Below are 17,071 nucleotides of genomic sequence, written 5' to 3'. Positions count from 1 at the left end.
TTTTAGAATAGCATTTTTTGCTCCAAATGTGAAAAAACAGGGAAAAGTGAACATGGCTGTGAGAATGAGAAAGATAAAGCCCAATGTCCTTTTCTTTTACAAAACAAATCAATATTTATAGAGGGAAAGTGTGTATACTTATTGAAATGCCAACACTTTCATTCTCTTTCTCTCGTAGAGCATCAAAATATTTTGTATGTTGTTAATTCTTTAGTTTTATCCTTTGGCTAAATATGGAAGGTTTAGAGAAAAATACTTATTAAAGTCGTGGTTTGTACTTGTATTTAAATGAAAATGAACTGTGGGATGGGGTTGGATTGGAAACACAGCATGATGGAAGCAGGGTTTAACCCTTTCTCCTCACATCATCCTTTGCCCCCCTCCTCAAAAAAAAACCTAGACTGCAACTTTGTAGCTTCTAAAAATTCAGTAAATATGTGAGAATCAGATATGTAACATACTGAGATAGAGAGATTGACAGACAGACAGACTGATCTGTAGATGGGATTTTCCTGTGTCTTGCTTTAGGTATCTGGATTTTTTGTTTAGTTTTATTTATTTCTTTGTTTGTTTAAGGCATTTATACCTCCCCTTCAGCCAAAAAAGCTTTTAGGGCAGATTCCAAATAGTTAATTTCACTACTTAGCAGAGGAGCGGGACAAAATGTCTTACATGTTTTCATCAACCATGTTAATATCAGATTTTTAAAACTCTGATATTATATATGAAATAAGGAATAATATATTTTTGCTGGCTACAGTATTCAGAAGTGATGAATAACTAGTGAAGATGTTATATTGTTCACTCCAAGGCACAACAAAATCAAACATTATTATTATTGTTGTTGTTGTTATTATACCAGAAGATGACATGTTTATATAGCTGACAGATTGTGCTACATTGGCCACATTGAATATTCATTAAAATTTGGTGTCAAACAATCATACATTACAATGGCCATTAAATATTAAATGTGCTCCAGTCCCACAGCTTAACCACCACAGTTTAAACTGCAGTGTACATTAACATTTCATCACAGTGATCATTTGGGTCTAGTGTAGACATAATCCTGGTTTACTACAAATCACAGTTTGCTATTTAGGACTCACAGTTCATCTTCTCCCCTTCCTTCCAGCATTCTCCAAGAGTAAGGTTAACCATTTTTTCCTGCATTGTTGTATAGGATTTACAAAACACATAGAAACTGTGGAAATAATTCTTCCACTGCTGCTAACTGAAACAAATTCATATATACCATTCATTTCTCTCTGCTGGATGGTAGATTCTACATTTTGTAGGGCAAAATTGTACTTATGCATTGTCAGTGGTGTTATATAAATAACAACAAACATAAGTTATGATACATCAGATCCTAAACTCTGGCCCAGAACAGACAGGCCAAAGGAAGCAGCTTCCAGCCACTCTGGAGGCATGACATTCAAATGACACACAGGGCACACTGAAGCCGCGCTCTGGTCCTTTGGAGTAGAGCAAAATGGAGCCAGAATAATCCGGCTCTTGGCAGTGCCAGTTGGGTCCTGTAAACCATGTGGTCAGCCTGGTCCCGATTCAACTGTGGCCACTCTTTCCCGCCCATCTGCTCCTGCTCTTTCTATTTGAAAGAACAGTGATTAAAGAAGTACAAGAGCTGCTATGAGAATTCCTTAGGATACTAAACATCATTTTCAAAAAGTAAAATCTTTTAAACATAATCACAAATAATGTCAAGGAATTTCCACTTCATGCCCAATTGATACTATACAAATCCAGCACTTTTCTCTAAAATCAAGCCCATGCTAAGGATGCGCCTACTTCCGTTGTAGATTTAAAAACTATCTGGTATCTGTACAATACCTGAAAGGGGAGGGGGTTAATGCTGTGAAACTTTACACACTTGAATAGGATATGAGGCACAGGCATTTTAGCCCTGAAAAATCACAAGATGTCAGGCTTCAAAGCCATAACATTTGTAAAAGAAAAATGCTATTATAACAAAAATGCTAGAGATTTCTGAAATGTATTAGTCATAACTTCTCTCTGCTTTGGCATTAAGAGAGCTTAGCTTTGTATGTGCCGGATATGAAAAATAATATCTGTGTAGTTTAAAGAATTACCTGAAAATATTTCTCAAATACTTTTCTTACTGTAATCAGTATGTGCAGAAAACAGAATTGTTAGTTTAGGGTTGGGTGGCGATACTGACATGACTTTTCTGTTTTCCTATGATGAAGCCATCTCAGGGTCACAACATTAAAGTGATCTACTTTATTATGTGTGTGTGTGTGTGTGTGTGTGTGTGTGTATAGATAGATAGATAGATAGATAGATAGATAGATAGATAGATAGACACACACACACACACACACACACAACTTACTTTTCTGCAAAATAACCACACAGAAAGTAAGAAAATACAAAGCTAGCAAAGGGTTTTTTTGATCAGACAAAGCAATATATGTAAAACAGAGGCACTGGAAAACAAATCTCTAGCAACAATTAGAGAAAGGGCAACTCCTTATATGAGCAATACGGCACTTCTACTGAAACAACTTCACAATGGTGGAGATTTGAGGTGCCCTAAAAATTCAAGATATTTTTTGGGATAATTGTTCAGGATTATTTCTATTGCCTATCATAATCTGTTACAGTGAGAAAAAGGGTGCTAGAATGATCTTCCAAATGGCGTATTAGTATAGTGCCATGGAAACCCACTGGTTGATCTTGGGCAAATCACACTCTGACAGCTCCAGAGGAAGGCAAAGGAAAAATCCCTCTGAATAAACCTTGCCAAGAAAATCCCATGACAGGGTTGTCTCAGGGTTGCCATCAATTGAAACATGATTTGAAGGCATACAACAACAACAAGTGGCCCATCTTAAGGTAATCACACTTTTTAATTACATTAAACTAACCTGATAACAATAACAATCACAACATCAACAACAATAATAGGCAAAACTGATCCTTCACACGCCTAGGAGGGTAGGAAAGGTAATTTTGCTATGTTTGTCCCCAGATCATTTAAGGTGTGACATGACTGCATTCTTTAAATACTTCAAGGGCTGTCACCAAGAGAAGAGAGCAGTCCTGTTCTCTGCTGCTCCAGATAGGACCAGGTTTAATGGTTTAATATTAAATGGCACCAGATGTAGACTGAACAAGAAGGAACTTCTTCTTAACAGTAAGAGCAGTTTGACAAATGAATCAATTGCCTACAGAGGTGGTTGGCATCTTCTAAAAGTTGCTGAACAGTGGAATGCTTTATTGGAACGCTTTAACTGGAGATCCTACATTGAACAGGGGATTGGACTTGAAATATGAAGTAATTAAATTCACAGTTTCTATAATGGAATATACACACACACATATTATAGCTTTCCAATTTGTGGGTGCTTGTAAGTTCATCATTCCAGCCAGTCTTTCAGAGTGTCCAAGAAATCCATGGGGGAAAAAACTAAAAATAAATCAAACGTCAAAAACCAAAATCATAACTTTCATTATGAAACTTCACTCAATTAACCTAACATTCTGAAGGCAAAACACTACAACACTAGCAGAAAACAGTAGTAATTGCATTGGCTAATAGCAACAGCTGAGGGAAACCAATACATCCTTTGGACCTATTTACCATGGCAAGTTCTCATCATTACAGGGCAAAGAAATAGGTTTCCTCCATTCTTGCAATAGGAGAACACACTCAATTTTTGACATTATTCTATGTTAAGAGGCAATTAAAATGCATTCTAAACTGGATTTTTTGCATGCAAGCATGCCTTACTGATTACATAATATTATTAGATTGCACTATGCTACAAGAAAAAAGAACCACCACGCAAACTACTGTTCTCATAATGTTGACATGAGAATATGAAGGCAGACAAATCTATCGTAAAAGGCCCATATGACTGAGTTACAGTATATGTTAAAGATGGAACTTTCACTAGAATAAATCCAACTAAATGAAAGAAATTCTGTGAAACCAGAAGATGGTGGATCAGAAGGACCTACAGTATATAAATGCCACTTACTGTTATCTCCAAAGGAAGCACTATAGTCCTCCAGCACAAGTATGTTTCACTTAATAGTTCTAATTTCTGGTGTTACTAATAGTAAACAATTTAAGTCTAATGTACTTCATCACCTGCAATTTTGACATCTGACACAATGTCAGGAATGGAATTAACTGATAAAGAGTCAGTAAAAATATTCCTCCATCAAAATTCTTTGCACATCACAGTACAAATTTTCATTTTTTACAAAGAAAATCTAAGTATCTTTAATCTACAATAAATATTTTAATGTTGACTGAAGAGTCCAAACAATTAGCTTCACTGTTTAGTGTGTGTGTGTGTGTGTGTGTGTGTGCGTGTGTGTGTTTATATTTTAAAATCTGGTAATGTCCTTCAGAAAAGGCTGTCAGAAAACTGTGGACTTCTGGGATGGAAACTGAACTACTGACATGATAAAAAAAGAGTTACAAAACAAATTAGGAATTAATGGTCCATGTACAAGATGGAAAGAATCCATAGTGGGTTGTCCAAATTTTCAATAGTAAGACAAGTCTTGCTTAATGTATTTATTAATGATCTGAAAAGGAAATGGCCAATGGGTTGACAAAGATTGAAGATGACATATAATATATTAGATTTTATCATAACTAGAAAGGGAGCTTTATAGAGCAACAAGGAAGCAAAATAAATAGGCAGCAGAGTGGCAGAAGAAAAATTAAAAATAAATATATTGTTTAGGAAATGACTTCTGAATAATATCTAAGTACAGTATTATTTTATGTGTAAAATGAAGCCGTCTTCACCGTGTGTAATAACAATATTTAAATTTATTTATTTATTTATTTACTATCCCACCTTTATTCTCCAGATAGGACTGAAAGAAACTTAAATGCTTTTGCCTTGGCCAGCAGCCCTCCTAGTATAATAGAAAGCATGTTGATGTCAGGTTGTCCACTTTGCAGCAGACAGGTAAATGTCAATAGCTCCATTCTGCCAGCAGAGGTCTGCTATAGAATCCTGCCCAAGGATAATCCATGTAAACTATAAAGAGCCCTCTTCAATATCACGTTCCTATTTAAGATGGGAATGTCCAGGTAAACCCTAGTATGGGCCGAAACAGATGGCCCAAAAATGCCAGCTTGGGGCCACCACAGAGCCGCACACTGCGACGCCACTGCAACTCCACCCAAACTCAGCATTTTCCTTGTGCAAAAAGGAGCAGCCTTTGCCATCACAGCGATGGCTTTTCGGCATTTCTGTGGCCCAACACATGTAAATGCTGCACTGCAGAAACGTTGTGATCAGTGGGGTGGGGTGACACCAGCTTAGGGGCTGCATCAGGGCATGTGGCATGCATACACCATGTCACCCCAAAGCCGTCATTTTTTGCTGGTCTGTTTTGGCCCCCAGTCAGGTTTTCCAGAGAGAAACATACTGCAGACTTAAATTCAATTTAGGAAATAGCAGAAGCTTTATGAGTGACACCTGAAGCAAGGCAGTCCTGCTGTTTTCGCCAGCATCACTATCACTAGTTCAGACAAAATAGTTTGAGGACCATGGTTTTAGTATGTTAAGTAGGTGTAACATAGTTGTTAGGTATTAGAGTGTCCAAAACACACTGCAAAAATAATCCAGTTTGAGACCAATTTAACTACCCTGGCACAGTGCTAGGGAATCCTGGAAATTGTAGTTTATTGTGGCACCAGAAAAGACTAAATGTCTCATAAAACTACAGTTCCCGGAATTCCCTAGCATTGAGCCAGGGCAGTTAAAGCGATCTCAAACTGAATTATTTCTGCAGTGTGTTTTGGACCACAGGCAATCTTTTCTTTCATTTTCCTTAGTTGGTTCTGAATGTTTGGGCTAAAGAGGATAGTTGTGAAGACTTGATTAAACTAAGTACATTATGCAGAATGGGAAATAGTTTGCTCTGTGATGAATCTTGCCTTGCGAAGGCACTGTGTAGTGCTCAAGAGCATGGGGCAACTGACAAATTAATCTTTTGTAATAGTTTTTGTTTCAAGAAGAACAAACAAAACACGTGTACACAGGTGTGGCAATGTGTTTCATTAAAGAAATGAAACTATGGATGGTTTAGTATTCCCATATAAGATCACAGAACGTTAATTAGATTTTTTTTCTTTGTTTCTCTTTTGCTGTTATAGTACTATGAGTTCCAGGATTTTCTTGCATGTCTGTCAGTTCCTCTGTTTCTTTCAGTTTCTATAAGAGCTAAATATTTTTTTAAATACGTGTTTCCACAAGAAGGAACAAACTTGCAATTTCCCCTGAGGCCATGTTAGATGATGCTAGATATGAGAGGATTCTAGCACAGTAGGGTTAACTCAATCTCTCTAGAGACCAATAGGGTCATTTCCATGACATGTTTGTTTTTGGTACTCCACTAGGTGAAGTTCCTTGAACTTTACTTTTAATGTAAATGTACCCTGTATTGGGAAAAGGAAGGTCAAACAAACCATATTTTACTATGAGATGTGCTTGTCCTAAGAGACACCTTAAGAAGAATAAAGTTACAAACTTCAAATCTAAAATATAAGGAAAGAACGCCACTTATATATTTCCTTTGTTTAGGCATACCAATCCTAATAATTGCGTTGCTAGCTTTTCATTAATCAAAGCATCACTGTCTATGAGGATAAGACGATATGCTTAATTCAATGGTAGCATACAGAAAGAATGAAGACTTTAGAGTGCTCTTTTTTAATTACAACAAAGCGAATTTCTCCTAACAAAGAAATTTACAAACACATAACAGAAAACTTTTTGAGATTTTTCCACTGAGCCCACACAACATTTTACCATGGTTTTTAGAAATGGGCTACATCTTATTCTAATGTGTCCACTGAGGTAGGATTTTTCACTATGTAACTGTATGTTCATGCATGTATGAAAATGACAAATGAATGATAAAGAGGGCAACAACTGTGAATGTGAGCACATGCCAATGATCTATGTAGATATTTGATCAGTATAGAATCCCTCCATGCTTTACAGAAAACAAGGACCAAACTTTCAATAGTCCTTTTATACACATAAAAAGTACTACAATCAAGGTTCCTCACATAAAACTCATTTCTATATTTAAGACAACAAGAAGCCCTCTAGGGGTAAGAAATGGCACCTATATATGGCAACAGCCTATCTTCACTGAAAACTGGGAGACCATGCAGAAAAGCAGTAATTCCAATAAAGATATGGAAAACACTGGGTACATAGCATAGTCCACAGCATAGTCCACAGGACAAGTTTTCATATTCTCAAGAGAAAAAGATAACAGAATCATAGAGTTGGAAAAGACTATAAGGGCCATCCAGTCTAAACCGCTGCCATTCAGGAACACACAAAGCACTCCTAACAGATCCAGCCTCTGTTTAAAAACCTCCAAAGAAGACGACTCCACCACTCTCTAAAGCAGTATATTCCATTGTTGAACAACTCTTACCATCAGGAAGTTCTTCCTAACATTTAGGTGGAATCTCTTTTCGTGTAGTTTGGATCCTTTGTTCCATGCCCTAGTTTCTGGAAAACAGAAAACAAGCTTGCTCCTTCTTCCATATGACATCCTTTCAAATATTAAAAGACAGCCATAATGTCATCTCTTAACCTTCTCTTCTCCAGGCTAGACATACCCAGCTTCATAAGCTGCTCCTCCTAGGACAAGTCTTTCAGCGCTTTCACCATTTTGGTCACCCTCCTCTGGACACGTTCCTGCTTGTCCACACCCTTTTTGAATTGTGGTGCCCAGACTGGACACAGTATTTAAGGTGAGGTCTGACCAAAGCAGTTTAAATAAAGTTTAAATGAATTTAAATGAAGCCTTAATCACAAATAAGAGTAATATTAGCTTTTATAGAAATGTTTTATTATTGTAACATCAGAGACAATACCTTATTTTCAGATATACATGTACACTTGTGTATCTACTTAATTTTAAAATTTTGATTTTTACACATAATTTAAATGAATTTATGTGCTTTTATATTTTTCCTGGGCCACTGAAAGATTTTTAAGAGAAAATTGTCAAAGCATAGTGTACAGCATGCCCTTATGCTACGCGGGGATCCGTTCTGGACCCCCCCTCCACGTAAGGAGAAAAACGTGTATGCTCGAGCCCTATTAGAAGTAATAGGGCTTGTGCACGCGGCGCATGCCCCATTACTTCTTACAGGGTGTGAGAGGAGTGGAAGCCGTGTATAACACAGGAGTGCTGTATTCTCAGTGTGACAGAAAGGCCCAAATAAAAACTCATAAACAGTATTATAAAAGGACAAGTTATTTATATGTATCGACTGTAAATATGCATGGCATAGTGGTTTGACTGTGGGAGAGTAAGGTTCAAATTACCATTCAGTCAAGGAAATCCACTGGGTGACCCTGGGCACATCCCAGTCTCTCAGCCTCAAAGGAAGGCAAAGGCACCCCTCTATGAACCAAGGAACCTAGGGAAACCTTTCGATAAGCATTGCCGTAAGTTGGAAATGACTTTAGGGCACCCTACTACAACATCTACTATATCAGAGAACCAGCGTGGTGCACTGGTTTGAATGTTGGACTATGACTCTGGAAATCAGGTTTGAATCCCCACCAAAGAAACACACTGGGTGACCTTGGGCAAGTCACACTCTCATGACTCAGAGGAAGGCAAACAATCTCTGAACAAATCTTTCCAAGAAAACCCCATGATATGTTCATCTTAGGGTTGCCATCAGTTAGAAACTACTTGAAGGCATGCAACAATATCTGTTATATCTTCTAGTTTAGTAGGAAGCAGTGCTTTTAAATTATCTGAACACTTTTTTCCTTTAAAAGATACATATATTTATGGCTATGTATTAGGTGGCAATACAAAGTCTATGTACTTGGGTTAATACAAAAATTGCTTCTCTCTCTTCAGCTTGTATTCATACATTTGAATACGTAGCACATACAAAAAACCAATAAGAATTAAATTTCAGAAATGTGAAGTCTGAAATGATCACAAAAGCAGAATTTTTTTAAAAAATCAAATATTTTCTACATTTAAGAAAATGAAACTTTTGTTTATCTCTGCATCTAAGAAAAATCTCGTTTGATACTTGAATATTCTGAAACATCCCCAATTTCTATTTGCACAATGATTTTTATGCCAAGAAGCACTACACATTCTCCCAACCTCTTTCACTATTAGACTGGGACAATGGAAGTTCAATAATTGGAATGAAACATATCTGGGATATTTGATTTTTCAATAGCAAAACTCAGTGCAAGACTGTTGAAACGGAAATAATAGGTCTATGTGAATTCTACATTTATCAAGGCACCATCAATATGTATTAAACAAAAGACAATTTAAAAAATGTAGCTCATGTTATGGTGCGTTCCTCCTCCATTCATTACTTTACACCTATTTTATCAAACCCATTTTTTTATTCTGAACACAGATGCTTTTATTTGTAACAATAATAATAAGGAAAATGCAAGTAATGTTCATTGTGGAAAATAGCCTATTTAAAGTATTCAAAATTTCATTCACAAGCAAGGAGGCACAAGCAATACATATAATATATCTGGCTGATTTAAAATCCAAATATGCAAACAGCTGGAGAGCATATATTGTGCTTCACTTATAACAGATGCAAAGCAAGGGTAGTATAATTAAGCTTTCTACTTTGAACCAGACTTGAGGTGGTAAACACCTCCCATCAAAAAGGGAGAAAAAGAGTTCTAGCCATCCAGCTGAAGAGCAGGTGCTATATGGTATTTACATTTCCTGCCGAGGATGCTAGCCAGCAGGGCTAACCAGCTGACCATGAAAATTCTTGGCCCTAAGTGACCCAAGAACAGACTATAAATCTATCCTATAAAATATAGTCAATGTGCCATTTGTTCTAGACTTTCAGTATGTGATGGTATACATATGCTATAATCTTATTTCACTTGTCTCTTTAAAGGCTAGCAGAAGTCATTTGTTGGCAAAATACAGGATTACAAATTTTTAGTAATAAACACAGCAGAGGGCCAATATCATCAGAAAATCTCACTCTTGGACTATTATATATGCAGAAAGTTATTGTGTATTTAACAAAAATTATAAAATCAGTCTTTCAACAAATAGAAAGAGGTTACTCAGCACCAGTGAAAGAAGTTTCAGTTATGAAGAAATGCATGCTGCCAAGTACTGCTGTTATGCAATTTCCAGTCATTGCAGTGCAACTTTCAGACCTGTGTACAAATTTTGCCAAAATGAAGTATCTCCACAAACAAGGTGCAAAGACATCTCTGTCTCAAATACAAAAAAGATTCCTTTAAGACTGGAGGAACAGCATTGGGGATTCACACCCTACCATCAGACCACAACTAATCCTTCTTGGCCTACCAGTAGTCAGAAATAAAAAGTAAAAATTACTTCCAGTTTCTGCCATTCTTTCTGACTTCCAGGGCTACAATATCCACTCTTCCACCACAATTCTTTTAAAAAATAAACAAACCCTAAACTGGAATTTGATCCCCCCACAAAACAAAACAAAAAACAAACAAACATATTTTTCTTGATCACAAACTATTAATAAGCAAACTAAGGCTTTTGTTTTGTTGTTGTTGTTAAGGGTATCTTTTATTGAAATCTGAATCATCCAATCATCCAAAGAAAAGGTGTGATTTGCCTGTTGTACATTCTCTTCCTGTTCTTATGCAGGCAGACATCACCAGATGGCCACATGACCACATGGAAGCCATGAGTTATGGAATACAAACAAGGCTTCTAATGACATCTGTTATTGTTTTTTAAATGTTTGTGCATTTGAACTGCCAAGGACCTCATACGGCTTACAGGCCATGCAATGGTCACCCATTATATAAAAAAATGTTTTACAATTCAAAGATGTAATTATTAGGTTTGGTCTTTACTATTGTTTGGGAATCCTATTTCTTTGGCCTTAGACAAATGGGATTCTAGTATTTTTCAAAATAATTCCAACTGGAATTGTTTTTAAGAATTCAGAGCAAAACAATTATTAGCAATGAATATGGTCAAGTCCTTGTTTGTTTCTTTGGTCTTCAATAGCAATAGACATAAAGATATTCTGGATTTGAATCCATATGGAAAGATCATCAACACTTTCTGCTCTGGGTCTTCTGCCAAAATACCACAGCCCACATGTTTTCTACTATAAAACATAAAAGAAAAGGTGTTGCTCTGGTCAAATAAAATAATGTTTACTAGCTTACATCTAATGTTAAAGTTGCCCAAATTCTGCCAAAGACATTAAAGCAACATCTGCAAAACAGATTTTCATTAAATTGATCAGTTTAAAGCTAAGCAGTTAGACAGATGATGCTTTTTGAGGTAACCTTTCACCTTCTTAAACTGGAATTAGGTCATCCAACTTTCCACTTGTTAGAGCAAGAGAGGTGAAGTGATCTACTCAAACTGAGCTGACAATCATAATATTTGTAATTTTATGAATTAATTGTTTGTCAATAAAGAAAAAAGTATAACAGCTTACATACAGCTAACCCAAAAAGACTACGCTTCTGTCATGCCTTCAAAAACATACATGACAATGTAAAAGGAAATAAGAATGAAATACTCAGTAAAATTCATACTTGATATTAAACCACAAATGATTCTAGTTGCTCAATTTTATTATTTATTCTAGTCACTGGAAAACATTTACATCTCACTAAACTGCAACACATTACATAGAAGCAATGAAACCTACTGTCAAATAAGTGTTTTCAGGAAGACAGCCCTAGTTGTAAGCTACTTGATCACATAAAACAACATTGCTTTGTCATACCAGGCAAATGATTACACCAATTAATTCATGGGTTCAGTGGACTGAATACGTTAGCAGTATTGATAGCTGGCAGGAGGTGGGTTATCCATAGATCAAAAAACAAAAACAAAAAACTGATGGTGGTATGGTGAACCATCCAGTAAAAAGCACCGCTCAAAGCATTACAGCTATTAAAAATGTAATTGTTGTGAGGAATCCAAGTGTTTTCCTTCAAGGAAGGATTTCCATTGTATTTTCCTATCACAAAAATCACAATATTTTGTGACTGAATAAGAAGTGATTTCCCTCACTTAGAATTTAGAGTTTACTTCTTGGACTGAATCTCCCAGTACCCACATCATCAGAAAATGGAGGGGCCTGCCTCATCCATACAATTTGAACTGAAGATAATAACCACAACATCTTGATACAAGGCTATGAGTAACACTGCCAAATTTTTTTTGTTCTTGCTTTCTCCTGTGTGATTTTTAACACCTTTGTCTGCTGAAGAAGCCAATGGAGCTTAAAAAATGTGCAACATGTATAATGTAACATTTTGGTTGGCCCAATAAAGGTATCACTGTTTTGTGCATTTGGGGTGATACTGTAATAGAGTCTTACTGTTAATGCCTGCTGGACTACAGATACACAATTTATATGGGCACTAAATAATGTTCAGCTTAATGATACTACTTACACTTTAAAAAATTCTAGGGTTGTCTGAAAATATCCAGCCAGCTGGCCTTCCTCCAATGTCATAGAATCATAGAATCGTAGAGTTGGAAGAGACCACTAGGGCCATCCAGTCCAACCCCCTGCCATGCAGGAAATCCAAATCAAAGCATCCCTGACAGATGGCCATCCAGCCTCTGTTTAAAGACCTCCAAGGAAGGAGACTCTAACACCTTCCGAGGAAGTGCATTCCACTCCATGAGGAGTACAGCAATTAATGAAGAAATAGGGAAGCAGTCACAAAAACTGTTGTGAACTCTTAAAAGGTTTTGACAAAATTTTGTGCTCATGATTTGAACATACTGGCTAGTTTTAATGAAACTACAATTCTCAATTTCCATGTGTATGCCATTTTGTATATTTATTTGACAAATGATTTATTTCTTTATTAATTTCAGAGAGTGAACGATGTGTTGTCTTCCCTGCTATTAGCCTCAGAATTTTTAGTGGACTATGTTTTCTTTCATCTTCCCCCACTGAAGTCCCTCTTTGGGACTTCAGTGCATGTCTTCCCTCCTTTGGCATGGCTTTCGACAGCAAGTGAAATTGGTGAAGCTCTTAATGAAGGCAACATATATACTATTAAATACTATAAACTTATTACCCAAGTATGACTGTAAATGTTGCCCAAATTGCACCAAAAGAAAAGAGGAATTTAGGACACTCACAAAAAAGTGGGGGAACATCTCAACACCTTGATGAAGATTGAGAATGCCATGTAGACACAGAATGCTGACTTACTGGTTTATGGAGGCTGAGAAAAAAAACTGGGGGAGAGATGGAGCATAATATACTGGCAGAGGGCATGGGTGGCTGGCTTCCTGGGATCTTAAACAGCATTCGACACTGAATCAATTCAATGAAGGCCCATCAGATGTGTTTCAGAATTTCACAAGAGAACTAAATAATGAAGTGATGGAAAGCAGGTTGTCATTGGATTTTGTCAATAAGCTGCATGCTACAAAACTATCTACTTAGTTGTATGTATTTCATAGAGATTGGTATCCTAACCTGGCTCTTTGAAAAAGATAAACACCAACCACTCTCTTACTCAGATACTCAGATTTTGTACTAGTTTTGGTTGTTGCAGCCTGATGGTGTCTACAAGACATATGAATCAATTCATCCACCATATGTAAGCTTGTCCTTTGCCCATATTGGCTAGTAACATCTAGTAGATCAGGAGTGATTGGATGGGTTGAGGGAATGGTAAATGCCCAAAGGGAAGGTCAGGGTCAAGGGCCTAGTGCTTTGAAAAAGGATGTACTGTGACCTCACCTGAAGAAGTAGGATCCAGAAGTCCCACTGCTAATATAGTTTATTGGTAACATCCTATTCAAGGTCTCTGCATGGCTTTTGATACCACACTGATCATGGCATCTTGTTGGAAAAGTCTGAGGGATGGGAGGAGGTGTACTGTGACATAGCAATTCCTCTTGTATGTACAGGGCAAGTTCCAGAAAGTGCCATGGGGAGAGAATGTGGGATCCTGTTCTGTCACGTGTTATTAGGTTGTGGTATAATGAAGGGTTTCATCTAATTACCCTGTTTAATATCTTTGTTGGGATGCTTTAGGGTGTAAAAAGTAACATTAGATGTTCTTGAAGTAAATAAATTATCTGGCCGCATTTTAGTATCATTTTAGGCTAGGTTATGATACCAAAATGGCCTGGTTCCCTGACTGACAGACTATAGTGGTGGGTGTGGAGGAGGGAAGGTAGGAGAGGTGTACTTTGTTAATCTTCCTGGATCTTACAGCTGATTTATACACTGTATATCATGCTATCTATGACCAGCTTTGGGGGTTACTGTGGTTCCATTCTTATCTACATGGTAGTTCCAGAGAGTGGCATTGGGAATTCTTATTCAGCCCTATGGCTAATAAGCTGTGTGGTGCTGCAGGGTTTTCTATCTTATCACCCATGTTATTTAATACTGTATTTATATGAACCTGCTCAGTGAAATCACTAGCAATTTTGGGATGAGGTACCATCAGTATGATGATGACATTCAGATCTATTTCTCTTTGTCATCAGGCTGGGGCTTTGCAAGCACTAAACTAGTACCAAGATGGTGTTATGGGCTGGATGAGGGACAAAAAACTAAAGCTCAATTCCAATAAAATAGAGGCTATGTGGTTTGTTTGTTTGTTCATGCATTCATTCATTCTACTATGTGGATTCCATGCTACAAATCTATAAATTGTACATTCTTCAGCATACATACATGCGCAGGTACACACACACACAGAGTGATACTCCTTTAGCCTCTGGGCCACAGGAGTATAAAGCCAGAACTTTATAATATTTTAATCAATTCACTCATGTTTCTTACAGCCGAAAACAAAATGGTAGACTTTTTATTCCACTTGCAACTGAAGAGAGGTAATGGTAGATAATATTTTCAATAGTTTGCTTACAAGGAGGTCAATGTTATAATAGACAGATTAGGTCAAGCATGGGAATGTCAACTTGTCTTAAAGGGCTGAAAAGGCTGAAGGCTAAATATTTCCAGAAGCAAGGGAAATAAGGGATGGGCTTAAGGACAACAGTTTGTTTTTTATTTGGATTAAAAACCAACACAGTTTTCTCAGAGTGATTTCTTGCTTTCATTTTCCTTTTTTTAGTTTTAAATACTAGCTCATTATTCCAGAGTACTGAAGGAGGTATGAGAATGATGAATTTCAATTTACATGGATTTGAATTGACTTATAAATAGTCCTAAATAGTTGTGAATAGTCCAACATAGTTATTTAACATAGGGGTAGCGACATTTACATTTTAAAGCTGTTGGTTATGGAACATATGGATGTAAAACTTTAACATTGGTATGTCCTTTATTTTTCTGTCTGCACATGCCTGGCTTTTCCTTAAATGGATTATTTTATATAAGTTTGAAAAGTAAATACTTTGGTCTAGAAATTCCTAGAATTCCCAAGCTGCATGACTGCTGAGATCAGTACTTCAAAAAACAAACAAACAAACAAACAAAAAAACACCTTTTCTATATTTTCTACATATCCATTTACACAAAATGTGCAAATCTTCATTGAAAAATTATTATTTACCTACAGAACTACTGAGGGGATTTTGGTAGATGTGTGCAATTTTCCAGTCCAAGAGGAAGTATTCTTTAATTTTTAGCCTCTGATTATGGATTGTAATGGTCATGCCAATGTCTAGTATTAGTAATAGTTTCTACATAGGCTTTCCAACTACATTAACTGACAGTTACACTTACTAATTGTTTACGGAATCCTGAATTCTTAACAACTTGTGAAAAAGAAAAACAAATAAAAACAACATATTGCTTCATATGTCAGAAAACCAGGAAGAGTATTCAACACTTGTACATAAACCAGTCCCACAAAAACTTCCAGCAAACAGTGCTGGGGTGGAGGGAGAAGTGACTAGCAATTAGAGTTTGGGAAAAATTGTGGCACGTTGAATAACAAGTGCATTCATCATTTTCACATATTCATTTCTCTCCAGGTAAGAGAAAATAATTTACTCTTATGGTAAAATTTATCTGCTTCACAAGCATTATGTTAATGGAAAATAATTCTGAACTTACAAAAAAAAAGTTAAGTAAAAGACTGACAATGCTTATTTGAATACTGATGCTAATAATGTTGTATAAATGTTTATAATTTGTAGATATTGTAGTTAATGATTCTCATGGTCATGAAAACCTCTCCAGACCTACATTAAATATGAAGGAATCCTAACTTAAAATACATAAAAGATGTTTCAGAATTAGCTAACAAAAACAATAACCGGAAGCCATACACAACATGGCAATATTAATTTTGTTTTAAGAATGTATACTGCAATATTAATTGTACTTACTATGGAGTAAATCCCATCTAACACAATTTGAATTATTTCTGAGTACAGATACTTAGTACTGTATTGATAGCGAAAAGAAAAGTAGATATAAATGGGCTGGCAGATATATTTATAAAACATGCCAGTTGCAGTGCTTTTTAGCTAAACCTTCTGAATGGTTTTGTATGTTCAGTAAGCCTTTCATTCATGGATAAATCAAAACCTTATTCTACTAACATTTAAAAAGGTACACAACCTCTCCCTTCTTTAGGCCAATTTAAATTACAGATTGGTACTTACCTTGTAAAGTTTCAGTGCTGCCTCATGCCTGTGGTTGGTGGTGTGTAAGCGCAATTTATCCACACTGTTGGTGTAGTAGTCACAGGCATTACATTTTAGGTGAACAGGGTTGCCAATGGCAATGCACTTCAGTCTCCACTCATTTGTTTTGCCTCCTTCTTTAATGTGTGCAACCAGCTGATATTTCTGCATGTGTTTATCAGTCTTGCAGTGGAGCTGGAAGTTGGCTTTGAGCTGTGTGTTGTAGTTACAGAGCTTGCATTGGTAGATGTCTCCAATTACAGCCCTCCACTCCTCTTCAGGGAGAGAACGTTCACTGCTCACATGCACACTTAGGGCCTCCAGGCTGTCAGAGGTGAATTTGTTGCAAACAGCACACTGGAATAGCTTCAGCGCTGGGTCACTGATATAAGGTGACAGCTCT

At 36.6% G+C, this 17,071-nt stretch overlaps 1 protein-coding gene across 5 annotated transcripts in view; it reads right to left on the bottom strand.

Annotated features, from left to right (window-relative positions):
* ZFHX4 (zinc finger homeobox 4) overlaps positions 1-17,071 on the bottom strand; it is a 231,534-nt gene that overhangs the window by 168,383 nt on the left and 46,080 nt on the right. For all 5 annotated transcript variants that reach the window (XM_089517489.1, XM_089517488.1, XM_089517492.1 and 2 more), the window contains one exon: positions 16,648-17,071. This exon is cut by the window's right edge. In XM_089517489.1, coding sequence (XP_089373615.1) covers positions 16,648-17,071 — 424 coding nt within the window. The remainder of the gene's footprint in view (positions 1-16,647) is intronic.

This window comes from Sceloporus occidentalis, unplaced genomic scaffold (genome assembly GCF_023333645.1).
Source record: "Sceloporus occidentalis isolate IW3139 unplaced genomic scaffold, rSceOcc1.0.p SCAF_3, whole genome shotgun sequence".
In the NCBI taxonomy this organism is placed as follows: domain Eukaryota; kingdom Metazoa; phylum Chordata; class Lepidosauria; order Squamata; family Phrynosomatidae; genus Sceloporus; species Sceloporus occidentalis.
The sequence above is the reverse complement of the archived record's forward strand: the minus strand, read 5'-3'. Positions and strand labels throughout refer to the sequence as shown.